The sequence below is a fragment of the Haemaphysalis longicornis genome, unplaced genomic scaffold (genome assembly GCF_048455015.1).
Source record: "Haemaphysalis longicornis isolate Haplotype H1 unplaced genomic scaffold, Haemaphysalis longicornis Haplotype H1 scaffold_6, whole genome shotgun sequence".
Classification (NCBI taxonomy): domain Eukaryota; kingdom Metazoa; phylum Arthropoda; class Arachnida; order Ixodida; family Ixodidae; genus Haemaphysalis; species Haemaphysalis longicornis.
In genome coordinates this window covers 65,101,277-65,113,960 of record NW_027526407.1, presented here as the reverse complement: position 1 = coordinate 65,113,960, position 12,684 = coordinate 65,101,277, and the positions used below count along the sequence as shown (strand labels likewise).

Below are 12,684 nucleotides of genomic sequence, written 5' to 3'. Positions count from 1 at the left end.
TGAAAACACTTTTCTGCAAACAATCCGTATAGATATTCTTCAGCGTTTCTACAAGTATTTCCCAATATTGACACAAAGCACATACTAAACTTATAAATCAGGCTCTTAGGGCAGCTACTCAATTTCACCTGGTAGTATATTTGATTCTTCAATAGTGCGACGGAAACATTATTTCTCAAACATGTTAGGGAGTGGTGGAAACTTTAAAATGTTACATTTATGGCCGTTCCTTTGAGTTGTAAATTGAAGAGTCAGATAGTTATTCTATAATCAGTATCGAGCAGGGTTGACGAGGCTGCGTAACACTTGAAGATATTGTGATCGCGTCGTACGGACAAAAATTGTAGTCCTAGTGCGACAAGACGAAATGGCGGCGAAAGTGCGTGTTCCTTTTGTTTAAACTGATTCTATGCCGTTAATCTACATAGCATGTAGGTGTTCTAAATTGTATAGCCTTGTTCAAGGACGGGTCGTCTGAGCTATTTATATTTTAGCAGCTTCCTGTCACGTCGAGCTTCCCACAAATTACGATTCAGATAGGCTCATTTCTACACCTACAGCAAAGCTATAACTGCGCAGTAAAGTCCGTCGTATTTATAAGATAACTGTCGTCCAATTTCAAGTTAGAGTCACTGGCGTCTCAAGGCTGGACAGAAGCATTGCTCTGCAGTGGGGGTATAAATATGTTGAATTTATTTAAGAAGAACTACACATTAACCCACCTCCTATTCGGGACAACTCGATATGTAAACGCTGACTATTCCTACTGGCTATACTGTGTTAGAAGTAAGTAAGCCATAAAATGAGAAATAAGAAAGACCCAGGCGCCAGAAGTTCCGCAATGTACTAATATCTCTGTTAGCGTCGACATGAATCGCAAGAATCCGCCAGCTAGCTGTATCCCAAAGTGGCATAACTTTATCGCTCTCTTTTTTTATCTCTCATGACCTTGCTATATATCGAGGCACGGCCGTGAGCGGCTCAAAAACCCCACATTGCCATATCCCTTATGGGCCGTTGAAGATAAGCGTGTGTACTGTAGTTCGCGAAGCTTCGTCCAGGCATTCATCATTGTTTGCGGCAGTGATAAAGTCTAAAAAGGTTGAGATTATGAGCAAGCTTCCCAGTAGCATTGGCGAACATTCGTTAGGAGTCACGGTACCGGGATGGACATGCACACCCCAGAGAAGACCCACAGCTCATACCCCACAATGGCACCACCCTATGCGCGTAAGTCACAAGGTCTTTGTCTTGATTTGAAGGGGTCTTCTTCTGCGATAGGCTCTCAAAACAAGGCGGTATTGTTCTCACGAGAAATCTCGCTGAACCATGCCCACTTTCCGGCGTTCCACCCTGTCTAGGCTTCTTGCGGCTTTGCGCAAGCTTGATAGAATTCACGATGAAACTGTGTAGGGCAGTGTCATCGTCTCCCAACAAATCTCATTCAGGGCACAGGAAACCCTGGAGAAAATGTTAACGCAACGGGTGGGTCTCTTCAAAGTATCGAGAAATGAACAAATGAATGAAGAAATTCAAAATTTTGAATTTGAATTTGAATTTGAGATCCAGCATCGCTCTGTAGCCATCTCCTTCTCGTTGAGTAGCTGGTTTTAGTACGCTAACACTAGGAAGGTTGGCCAGCTGAAATACGTGGTGATGTTTGTTCTAGTATTTCTTCCGTATTTCAGCATTCTTCAGTATTTTTTCTTCAGTATTTCAGCAGAAATGCTGAAGCCGGCGCCAATACCCCGAAGCGTAGTGAGTACTCTGAAGCCCAGTACGTTGTTACGTGCCCACAACTTAGCCCGTATACCTGCTGAGGAGTATAATATGAGCTTTGTGAAGAGCCAATCAACTCAGTCATGCCAGTTAATCCATAAGTTAGGTGGAACAATAAGTCCATAAATTATTTTACAAATATTAGAAGCATCGACCACAAGAAATCTTTACCCGTACTGTGAAGCCCTTGCGCGTGCATTGATGCCTTGCAAACGTATCATGCTGTCACAGTAGTACGTTCCCCCAGAGGGGTAGTAGCCAACGCTTTGTAAGCAGGAATTGTGGTTTTTCTTACTAGGGTTCTAGTGGGGTGGACTCGTTGGTAGGAAATTTATATACTCGCAAAGAGCGCGAAACGGTCCCTTTTCTCCGCTGTTTTTCAGTATGTTCAGATTAGGGTGGCTCTGATGTACGGGCCCTGTAGAAAACCAACAAAATACATTTGAACCCGCTTAATGACGCAAATGAATCAACAGAGCAAAAAAATTCCTTCACCACGAGAAAAACCTACAGATGGTCTCATCCACTCGCTGCAGGCATAAGGTACTTTAAATACGTGTGTTTTCACGTTTCTGCCAAAACGTAGTGACTTACAGCATCTCTAACTTGGTTTAAAATAAACAAAAATAGCTTACTCGTTTCTTTTCAATATGACAAAACTGATTGATTTCTTTGCTTTCGAAGAAAGCTGATAAGTACATTTACACCACTATCTCAGTAATATACAACCTTAAAACCGCCCAACAGATACGAGAATTGAAATTTGAGCAGATTGAAAAACCCACATATAGGGCATTAGTTTTGCTGACAATAAATTCATCCACAGGGCCTTGCCACCTTTTACGTGCCTCAGAGCACAAATCGCAATTTCATTGCTTAACTTTTTAACTGGAAGCCTATCGACACATAGAAACAGCGATGGAGATGGAGAACCAGTGCACTAGAGAAAGAGCAGAAAAATCTGGAGAAACCTCCGCAGATTCGCGCTCTCTTATCAGTAGGCGGCTCCATCCTAGAGTATCTTGTTATCAGCAATATAGGAGGAGTGCACCTAACTGCCCAACCGCTCATCTCGGAGATTATCCGAAACAACTTTAATCAAGAAAGCAGGACGTCTGATGTACCCTATTATACGAGAAAGTTTTGTTGTAGGAGTGATTTGTCCAGTCGAGAAAATGGCTGCCCTTTAGAGACAGAGTAAAGGCACAATGGATTTGGTAAAGGAATTTAACTGAAGTGTCCAGATTAGGAGGCGATATACGTACAGCTGTTTGATACCTCCTACTGTTCTTAGCGAGCCTATCCCTACTAATATAACTCAATCGGGAAAGTAGGACCGTGCAAGGAAATAATTTTTAAAAAAGACAGCCTTTCTTGGCCTTCTAAAACGCGAAAATGGTCCGTCCGTCCATCCGTCCGTCCGTCCGTCTGTCCGTCTGTTTGTTTGTCTGTCTGTTTGACTGCCTGTCCGTCCGCCCGCCCGTCCGTCCGTCCCTCTGTCTGTCTGTCTGTCTGTCTGTCTGTCTGTCTGTCTGTCTGTCTGTCTGTCTGTCTGTCTGTCTGTCCCTTGATTCAGCGACCCAGTCAAAAGTTAAAATAATTCTTCTGTGAGATGTTTACATATGCAAAACACTTTCAATCTAATAGATCAAGAAAGATGCTCCGAACTTGTCAACATTGTTTAACAAAAAGATAATATTAGACTTCTTCGAGGAAGAACATTGATGCACAACTGGTGTTTGCGCGGTTGTTTTAACTAAAAATGGATATGTGCCGGTTTTTGCGAGAGCAAAATAAAAAGCGCGGCGAAACAAATTGGCCTTGTATCTGCTCCTTTTGTTGCAAATGTCGACAAAAGACGATAGCCTTTATCGAGATTTGCAAAGTAAATCCCTCCCTTCACTTTACCGCTCACCTCTCATGTTTCCTACAAGGTAATGACGCTCCTGACGGTAATGACGCTTCTCCAAAGGTAATGACGCCAAAGGTTTGCTTAAATCAATTTAAATTTACCGCTTTCCACTGCTTCAGGACGGGTGCCTCGATGCCAGTTCTGCCTTACGGCGGAGACGCGGGTGAATCGAGGCGCCTTACTTCAACGTTTATAGAACGACGTTGCCCTACTGCACTTGCGTTCCAAGCAGAACGTGGAGCCTATCTAGCGGAACCTTTCGTAACTATTGCCGCTTAATTTCTTAAAATGCCACCAGAAGCTATATACTTGCGCTGGCGACAGTAGGCGACGGCGGAGTCATTTTTGTCTGCAGTGGATGAAGTATTTAATTTCGCGAAAATCAAGCTTCTATGATTTATTATAATGGGATACTGCGAATATCACTTATGTATTAATTTGTTGCCTTATATTTGCGTAATGCCTTGTTCTTCTTCAACAATGTTGACAAGTATGAACATTATACCGGATTTAGACGGGCAGATTTGGCTGTGACTACATAAGACTATTGCGCAGGCCTTGTTTTACTATGAACGAGTGGCTGAATCGAGTCACAGACAGACATACAGACAGAAAGACAAACAGACAGAAAGACAGACCAAAATGTCTGGGTTCAAGTAGCCCAAGAGAGACTATCGCCTTTAAAAACGTTTTACCCGCGAAACTCAGATCGCTCGCGGCTCGAGCGCTGAGTACCACCAGTCCCAACACACGGCGCACCCGTGCGAACGTGGCAAAATTGAACTCCGAAAACCTCCAGTGGGTGGACCGAGGCAATTAGAGAAGAGCGGGATAGGTAGGCAGATGAAACAGGAGAGGCGGTTACGTGGCAAGAGCGGCAGAACAGTGCCGCCTTTCGACAACATGTGCAGAGACGGCAGCATATGCCGGCCAATTTATTATTTATGACATTTTCTTGTGAAGAGCGTAATTCCATAGTGGCGAGAAGACTTACCCTGGATGAGGTGGCTATACAAGAGTTAACGTTATCTTCAGTCTTAGTTGTTGTAAAAGCTGCGGCCCCGCTGCTGTAGTCCATATATAATATATGTTCAGAGCGGATATTGTTTCGTTTCACGGCAAAGGTATGTGTCCACTTTTTTTTCACAATGGCTAAAATATAGAACGTACGCATTTCGTTTGGCCTCTGTGGATATCTGCCTGATGTTTTTTTTTTTTGAGTGTGTGCAAAGAGTATTCTTGCTTTATCAAGACTCCCTGGGCAGACTAAATTTTTATTAGCTACCGTAATTTGTGCCTTTTGAATTCTTTTTCACATTTAGGGCAATCCCTCAATTAAACCTAGAAAGTCTTGTGAATGAATAGTCTCCTTACATTCTAATCGCAAGGATATTTCAGTATTGGAAGATGGGGCACGTGATGATGAGTAATGAGTAGATTGCCCAAGTTGAATGCACGCACTAAGGGTCCACCTGCCTTTAGCAATATAATCTGCCTAAAGCTTTCCATTTTGTTAGCGGTTATTTCAAGTGTTAACATACCATTCTCTAAGGTTGACATTAATACAATATTCTTTTCCCCTCGAACAATTGAAAAAAACACGACACTTGTGGCCACAGAGTGTACAGAACCTTAGAGATGGAACTTTGTCATTGAGAAGAACAACCTGTACTAATTTGTTACCAAATTTCCAAGTTAACAACTCATATTTTGGCACTGCCTAAATTGTGCACAGCAAACCCGTCTGTTATGCCTAAACACAATAGGCCGGATAAAAAAAAGAAAACAAAATGCGCGGTATATGGCCAGGCGGCATATATTATCAAACCTCACCTCACATCTCATGCAGAGCATCAGCTGTCATTATAGCATATGTTTACATAAGTTACAGAATCTGCTCGGAACGACGAACCCACGTCCATTCCTATTTTAACCCCCAGAAAGCAGAGCAGATGTCTGTAGCCCTGATTCGGTAGAAGCGCGAGCGATATACAAAATCACGGCACCTTTAAAATATCATCGATTGAATCTGTACGTCAAGTAAAGTAATAAATCTTTGCAGGGTTGCAAATGTACTCTATAGCAGAAAAATATTTCCACTGATTTGTTACGGAAATACTAGCTCAATAAATAACTATTTACCCCAAGCCTGTTCTGCCTCCAGAACAGTTGCGGAAAACACACCCTTGCGTCATTTCTTCTAAAACTTCCATGGCTGATTACTTTCTCTAATTAATGTGATAAAACTTTGGGAATTTCTATCTTTCTAGTGTAAAATGTGTTGTTTGTGTAGAAATGTTTCTAGTAGAACAGATGTTCGCACTGTTTTAAACGACACAATTGTTTTTTTAGAAGGTTATGTATTCTGGGAGAACCAGCACGAATCGGAGAAGGATTTTACAACTTTTTTGTGGGCTATCTCTCAAGCGAAAACAAAAACTAAATATGGAATGGCTTTGGTGTACTTATAATCGAAGCGCCTGGAATGCGTTGTGCTTAAAAATGGTATAACACTGCGTAATGTCATTTCAACTTCAGCGACAGATGTCCACACAAACATTGTGGGTGGGCGAGTTACCACACAAAGTAAGTTCTGCTCTGGCAGCTTTCATCAGGCTACGTGAGTAAAGAGAATGCGTTGCCCCCCTTGATAAAAAGCATACGTCCACGCAATCGGTAACGTGACCTTAAGGACTGTTTCCTGGAATATCATGTCAGGAGCGCTCTTATCAACTTATTATCGGCCAACCTTGTCTTCGACTTTCTCACCTGGAGCATTCTTTGGCTTCTACATCTCTTTCCGCTATCTGGCTGGTTGTCCTTGAGAATACCTAGCCTCTAACGCCGAGCTACCTATCCCCGAGTTATCCGCGAGAGTACAGCATGGCGCAAGGGGTACTAGGGCTTTAAGCAAGAGTCACTGTTACATAATCCCTGCCGCTACTCGCACTCCCTCAACGGCCATTACTCGCACTCGCTCTCCTCGCCCTTCAAAGATTACACACCGCCGCAGTACTCGAAATCGAGGATTTCTTCCCCGCTAGTACACAGCGGTCTTCGTCAGAAAATTACGGCAGGGCCATAACGAGAAATTCTCCCTAGCCAAAGAACGCCCCGTATTTAGACAGCTATCGGAGAATACTTTCGCGTATAATTTGTGTAATTGCAACATGATCTGCGGGAACATGCATTTCGAAGCATCAGCTGTATGCTCTGAAAAGGATATTTCTTGTTTTCAATTATTTTATCTTATCAACAACCTTATCTTACCAAGGCAGGTGGTTGGGAGAGTTATTGTGTACCTCGTCATGCTACAAAAATAAAGACAATAGCGTGAAAACAATGGCGGGAAGGCAAATATCTGTCTGTCTGTCTGTCTGCCTGCCGGTCTATCTGTCTGTCTGTTTCTTCAGCTTGGTTTTTGGCGCTATTTCCACCATGAAGGCAGGCCATTCCAATCCAAGGCATGGGCGAAAAACCATTGCGTCATTTGAGCATAACAACAGGTATTAAACCGAAGCTTCAGTGGCCTCACTGGTGGCGTTGTATGCCTATACACCTTGTAGGAAAGGCAACTTTCTCTGACGATGATGATGACTGATCGTGAGTGAGTGAAGGGGAACAAAACGCTTTTGTGACCTGAATCGAACCTGGGTCCTTCGCGTTATGGAGCCAGCGTCTATCCGATTGCTCCATTTCGACTTTTTTTCTTTTATGCATGGAAATTTTATCTTAGAAAGAAGTCTTGGCTGACTTCTATTTCGACACGGTCGAAGCCAACGCAAAGCAGCAGGTACCAATTCGCACCGTTCACCCCAAATCCAAACGTTAGGCCTACGGAGTGCACACCCGAACGTTGCTGTGGGTATTCTAGAAAAGTGGTTTTACCTCCAGAGTAGCACATACTCGCAGTCTGGCTTTGGCCAACCAAAGAATCTACCACGAGAAAGCGTCGCGTTCAACGAACGTCGTCGTTACACAGAGGGGTGCATGATTTTAAGAGGATAATCTTTTTCCATTAAACATTTGCGTGAGATGCGTAAACGCTGGCGTTTACACTTTCTTTACGAACTGGGTTGTACGGAAGGACTATCGTTTCAATCAAACCACGGGAGTTTTTTTGCCTATTTCAGAATGTCGTGCTATAGTGTATCCTTTATTTCGCCTAGATTACATATGCAGACTCCGCGGGCACATGTATTTGATTAAGTGCGGTGGCTACGTTGCTGTGTGCGAGGTGTGAAAAGACGGCCTTGGGTTACCTAACGCGAAGAAAACAGCTGCAAGACTGGGTGAGCGTAACAGAGCCGTATAACAAGGCCGCTAAAGTACAACTAGGTTTATTTGTGTTGCAAAAGGAAAATAAACGTAAATGTGTAAAATAAAACATGCATTACATTTTAGCGGCAAATTGATAAAACAAGAGCAGCAATATCATGACATCGGTCACGGATCCATTTAGTACCTCTAAACTTTTCCGACACCTACATCATCTTCTCGAGAATTGATAACCACGTTTTAATAATTAACGCATGCTTTTCCCGTCTTGTTACTTCCATAAACAGCAAAGGTTCTACATGCTCTCCGGTCAGAATACCGCGTGAGGATCGCTCTGTTATAGCGGAAGCCTGCCGAGAGAAGAGCAGGGAACTGCAAGTAAGCTAAGTGTCAACGACCTTATATCACAAACGGGGTCCCTCGGGCGTTCATTTAGACAACGACCCGCCGGCTCAATATAAGCGCGTACACACGGCAGCAACTGATCTCGTGAGATGCCCTTGACCAAGCAATCAACGTAGCGTTCGTGAGCTGCTTGACCAAGGTTAGTTACTCTGAATCAGATGGTAACACCTGGAGTCGCCACAACTGTTTGTTCTATAAAACATTCCCAACAGCTCCTGTACCCATTACGTGCAACCGAGTTTTAAATTCTCAGACAAGCGTTTCAGGTCTAATGCGTACCCAAGCAACCTCCTGCGTGGTTTTCGAGGGAAGTTACTATAGAATTCTCTTCCCCAGCTTCTGAGGAGCTGCCTCTGTTGGCGACACGGAAAGCGCGCTCTTAACGTACATCGATGGCGTGACATCTCCACTTATTGATGACGTGGGTGGCCTGCCGTTTCTTCTTCGCACTAGACACGCTAAGCCTCCGGGCAAGCGTGTAAATAATGAGCATCCGAAATCCCGGCCGTGTCTAAGGAAAACAAGGAGCGCTACACCGACTGCGGAGGCAACGTAGTCGACGAGATTCCGTTGTTGGGCGGACACTCCGACAGAGTGCAGGCGGTCGTGGGCCGTTGTCGAAATGTTCGCCTCTGGGAACCCCTTATACGCAATTCAGGACGGTCATGCTGTCTTTTGTTTGCCAATACTGAGCAGCTCTGGGGAGCTCTGGGGCTGACTAACACTGCTCTCGCAATCACAATTATGAGGACAACTATTGTGGAGCTGCTCCTGAGCAATCCTGAGCTGTATGAAACGACAAATACTAGACGAACATCCTCAAAGGAAAGTGTGGAATCCACCTAAATGCATCCATACGGCTGCATTTAGGTGGATGTCCTGGTCCTTAAATCGCTCGACAAGACAAACATCCAGGGCCTATTCCTGGAACGCAAGTTCACTTCTTCGCAAACTCCAGGACCCCTGTTTTATTCGTAGGGTTCTTAAGGGCACGGTACACATTATAAACGAGGACTGACATTAGAAGCTTTCGCTGCAGAATATATCCCAGCTTTATCGTTGTTCGCTGAGTCGGGAAAATGTGCCAGTAACCTTTTTTTTCATTTTATTTTCTCCGTTCCGGGGGAGTAACCTTGCTGAATCATACAGCACAGAAAGTCTGATACAGCTCAAGTTTCTCAAACAGCATGAAGCCACTTCGTCACGCTTTAGGTCTGATCTTTCAGCGCTGTGTAGTTTAACTGCATCAGGCACATTTGTCCCATTCTTCATTTATGAACAATGCGTACTTATTTTTATAGTAAACACCGAATCGGCATCTACAGTGAAGTGCGCATGCGCACCAAATCTGCTCTCACCAGAGGCCACTACATCTGTCGTTTTCAGCATCAATGCAACTCTAAATCACCGGCTTATTGTTTCAAAATTATAGGGTTAGGCGAAAATCACACGACTGTAGCTTTTTCATGTGGTTTGCTTTTATATGAACGCCCTTTTTATTGCACTATAAATATGGCGATTTTCAGTCGCAGAAATTTACAAATTACACGGCCTCTAGGAAATTTTAGGGTATGCCTATCTTTTATTCCCAAGATGTAAGGTCCACCTATGAGATTAGCGGCCAGTCGCCCGGGCTTCGCGTGAGAACCCGCCGCTCTGTCTAGCGACGTAGCACTGCCAACACTGCACTGCAGCCGTCGCCAACTCGTCACGGCGTGCACGGGAGACGGATTGTCTGGCCCACCGCATACCACAGGGATAATCCCCCATTGAGAAAGCAGACAGCGCCGCCTGATTCCGGGAACGTCTGCCTGACGCGCGGGGGTGGTGGGTTTACCGGCATCGGGACGAGCGCCGCACGAGTCTCCATTGTTAACGCGCCCTGGTCAGCATGACGCACTGTCACCGTCTTTCGCTCTCACCCCGCGGGGTCGCACGAACCTGCTCGTCTGCGAGCGTGCCGTTGACCCAAAGGTGGCGGCGCCTCAATGAATATTCCGTGGCGTGCTGAGTGGCAGCTGTCTACGTGAATTTGGGCACTCCTTTACGCGTGTACGAACGCTACAGGGGCGTTCCCGAGAGAGGGTGATCTCGAGGTTTTATAAGGCCGAACTTGGCCGTTGGAAATCGTTCTTGTCTGAGCGCCGAGCTGGGCAGTTTCCGGCGGGACAAGGAGTCTCGACCGTTAAAGCTAGGTTGGGATTTGTGAGCCCCCTAGTCAAGGTTAAGACCGCGTCGGAGGTTTAGGGTGCAGTGCCGCACCGGGCAACTAGACGGATCTTGCGGCGAGACAGAGTCTCGGCCGTGGTTTCTCGAGCGGTTCGAGCGGTACGCTCCGAGAATAGGAGAGTTAGACGAAGTTGAGAAGCTCAAGTGATTTGTGCGCACTTGGAGCTAGCGTCTAGCTGAAGTTTGAAGTTTTTCTTTTCATTACTCATGTACCCAGTTTTACTACTGTAAATAGCTGTATATAAACCCTTTGTTTCGTTTTATCAACCTCAACGCCTCGAGTTCGTCAATTCGACCGCCATCTCCAAGAACTTCAACACCATCGCCCTGCCAGCCTCCTGCCAAATCAACCGGAGCCCGGGCGATTGGGTTCCTGATCGACACCGGACTTCGGGGAAACGATCTTGACTCAAGCCTACTAAAGATATTTTAGTGAAAATGTTTCCGGTCCCAAGTGATAGCGTTAAAGATGACACCAGAGCAAACATGAAACCGCGCCACCTTCGAAGTTATTTTTATTTTAGTTATTTACACAACCCTGCAAGCCCATTGAAGAGCTAAAACAGGAGTGACGTTATTACATACAATGTGATATGTTCAACATAAATCTGAGAACATGAAAAGCGCGAACATTAAGGGCATAACTGAAACAACCAACCAACAGAACTCTATGACATTCACAATACCTTTTAAAATACACTATGATAAATTAAATCGACGGTATTGATCAATGATGCTGGTAGTTGGTTCCATTCGAATACAGTGCGCGGGAAAAACAGGAATTTGAAAACGTTAGTTCTAGCATTGAAGGGCGTTAAGTGGTCGGCATGCCGGTGTCGTGTTGTGCCAGTGGTGAGCGGTTGTAGGTGTTGCTCTAGACTTATTGACAGTTTTTTTTTGTTAAGTAGGTAGAAAAATTTCAATATTTGCATTTTCCGTCTGAATTTCAAGGTTTGGATGTTGTGATCGCTCATAGGTTGCGTTTGTGAATCGCTGGAATGGCATCCCCGATAAATCCCCAACTGTCAGCCGCTCCTCCTTTTAGTCATTTGGATTTTCTTTTGATATGCGAAGTTTCACGCGAAAACTACGAATAAAGCCGACTGGCTGGAACGGGTTCTTAAGTACGTCTTATAGCCGGCTAATGCGCTAGTTTCTCTTCGCAAGCTCTCAGAAGCTTAAAAACATGCTAGAAGTGGGTGTTATCAGTCAAGTTGAGACACCTCATTGTGGAATCTCGAAAACCTGCCTTTCTATAGGCGTGTTGTTGCTGTTGTTCTTGTTGTTGTTGTTGTTGTCGTTGTCGTTGCTGCTGCTGCTGCTGTTGGTGTTGGTGCTGCTGCTGTTGTTGTTGTTGTTGCTATTGTTATCAGACGACATTTTTTATTCGGAACACATCATACTTATGATACAGCGGAAGTGTTTGCCATACCCTTGGTGGAAGAACAAGGCCGAACAACGCAGCGCGAGTAGGCGCGAGCCAAAAAGAAGCGCCTTCTTTCTTGATGGCACGGAAATCTTTCACCCAGAAACTACTGCGCATGGACCGGGGTTTTTAAATGATGAACTCGACCGCTACATTTTCATGCCTGCTCGCAATTCTTCCTCTGAGAAATAGTCAGGGTTTTAAGCAATTGCAACACCCAGTGACCTCCTGCAAAGAATATCTTGCCCGAACTAATGGTGGCCAAATAAAGAACCCAAGGTGCATGTCATTTACAGTTGTAGTTCCCCGATGCCAGGAAGTGACATTTCACTGCCGTGCCTTCAATGCAGCCAACGACGGGAACTTCCAGACGATGACAGTGGCTGAGAACTGGGTTCCCGGAAGTGTCAACGGATTCCCGGCCCCGGGTGGAGTGGCAGCGGGAAATGCCCAGGAAGGCTGGTGGCAACGAACGAAGAGGATCTACGCCCAGGAATGGAAGATAAGAGACACCGTGTTTCCTCCTCAGCCAGCAATGCTGGGGATCGGCATGGCTACGGCAGCACTCACGGCCAACCTGATGGGCTTGGGAATAGCCACCATGCCCTTAGCCTTCGCCGGAATAGGTGATGTGACTTTCTGTGCCGTGAACTAA

At 45.1% G+C, this 12,684-nt stretch overlaps 1 protein-coding gene across 1 annotated transcript in view; it reads left to right on the top strand.

The window, feature by feature from the left end:
* Positions 1 to 1,090: 1,090 nt before the first annotated feature.
* Positions 1,091 to 12,684, top strand: part of LOC144141610 (uncharacterized) — a 34,830-nt gene continuing 23,236 nt past the window's right edge. Inside the window, exons 1-2 of the mRNA XM_077673153.1 lie at positions 1,091 to 1,230; positions 12,380 to 12,655. Coding sequence (XP_077529279.1) covers positions 1,167 to 1,230; positions 12,380 to 12,655 — 340 coding nt within the window. The 5' untranslated portion in view covers positions 1,091 to 1,166. The remainder of the gene's footprint in view (positions 1,231 to 12,379; positions 12,656 to 12,684) is intronic.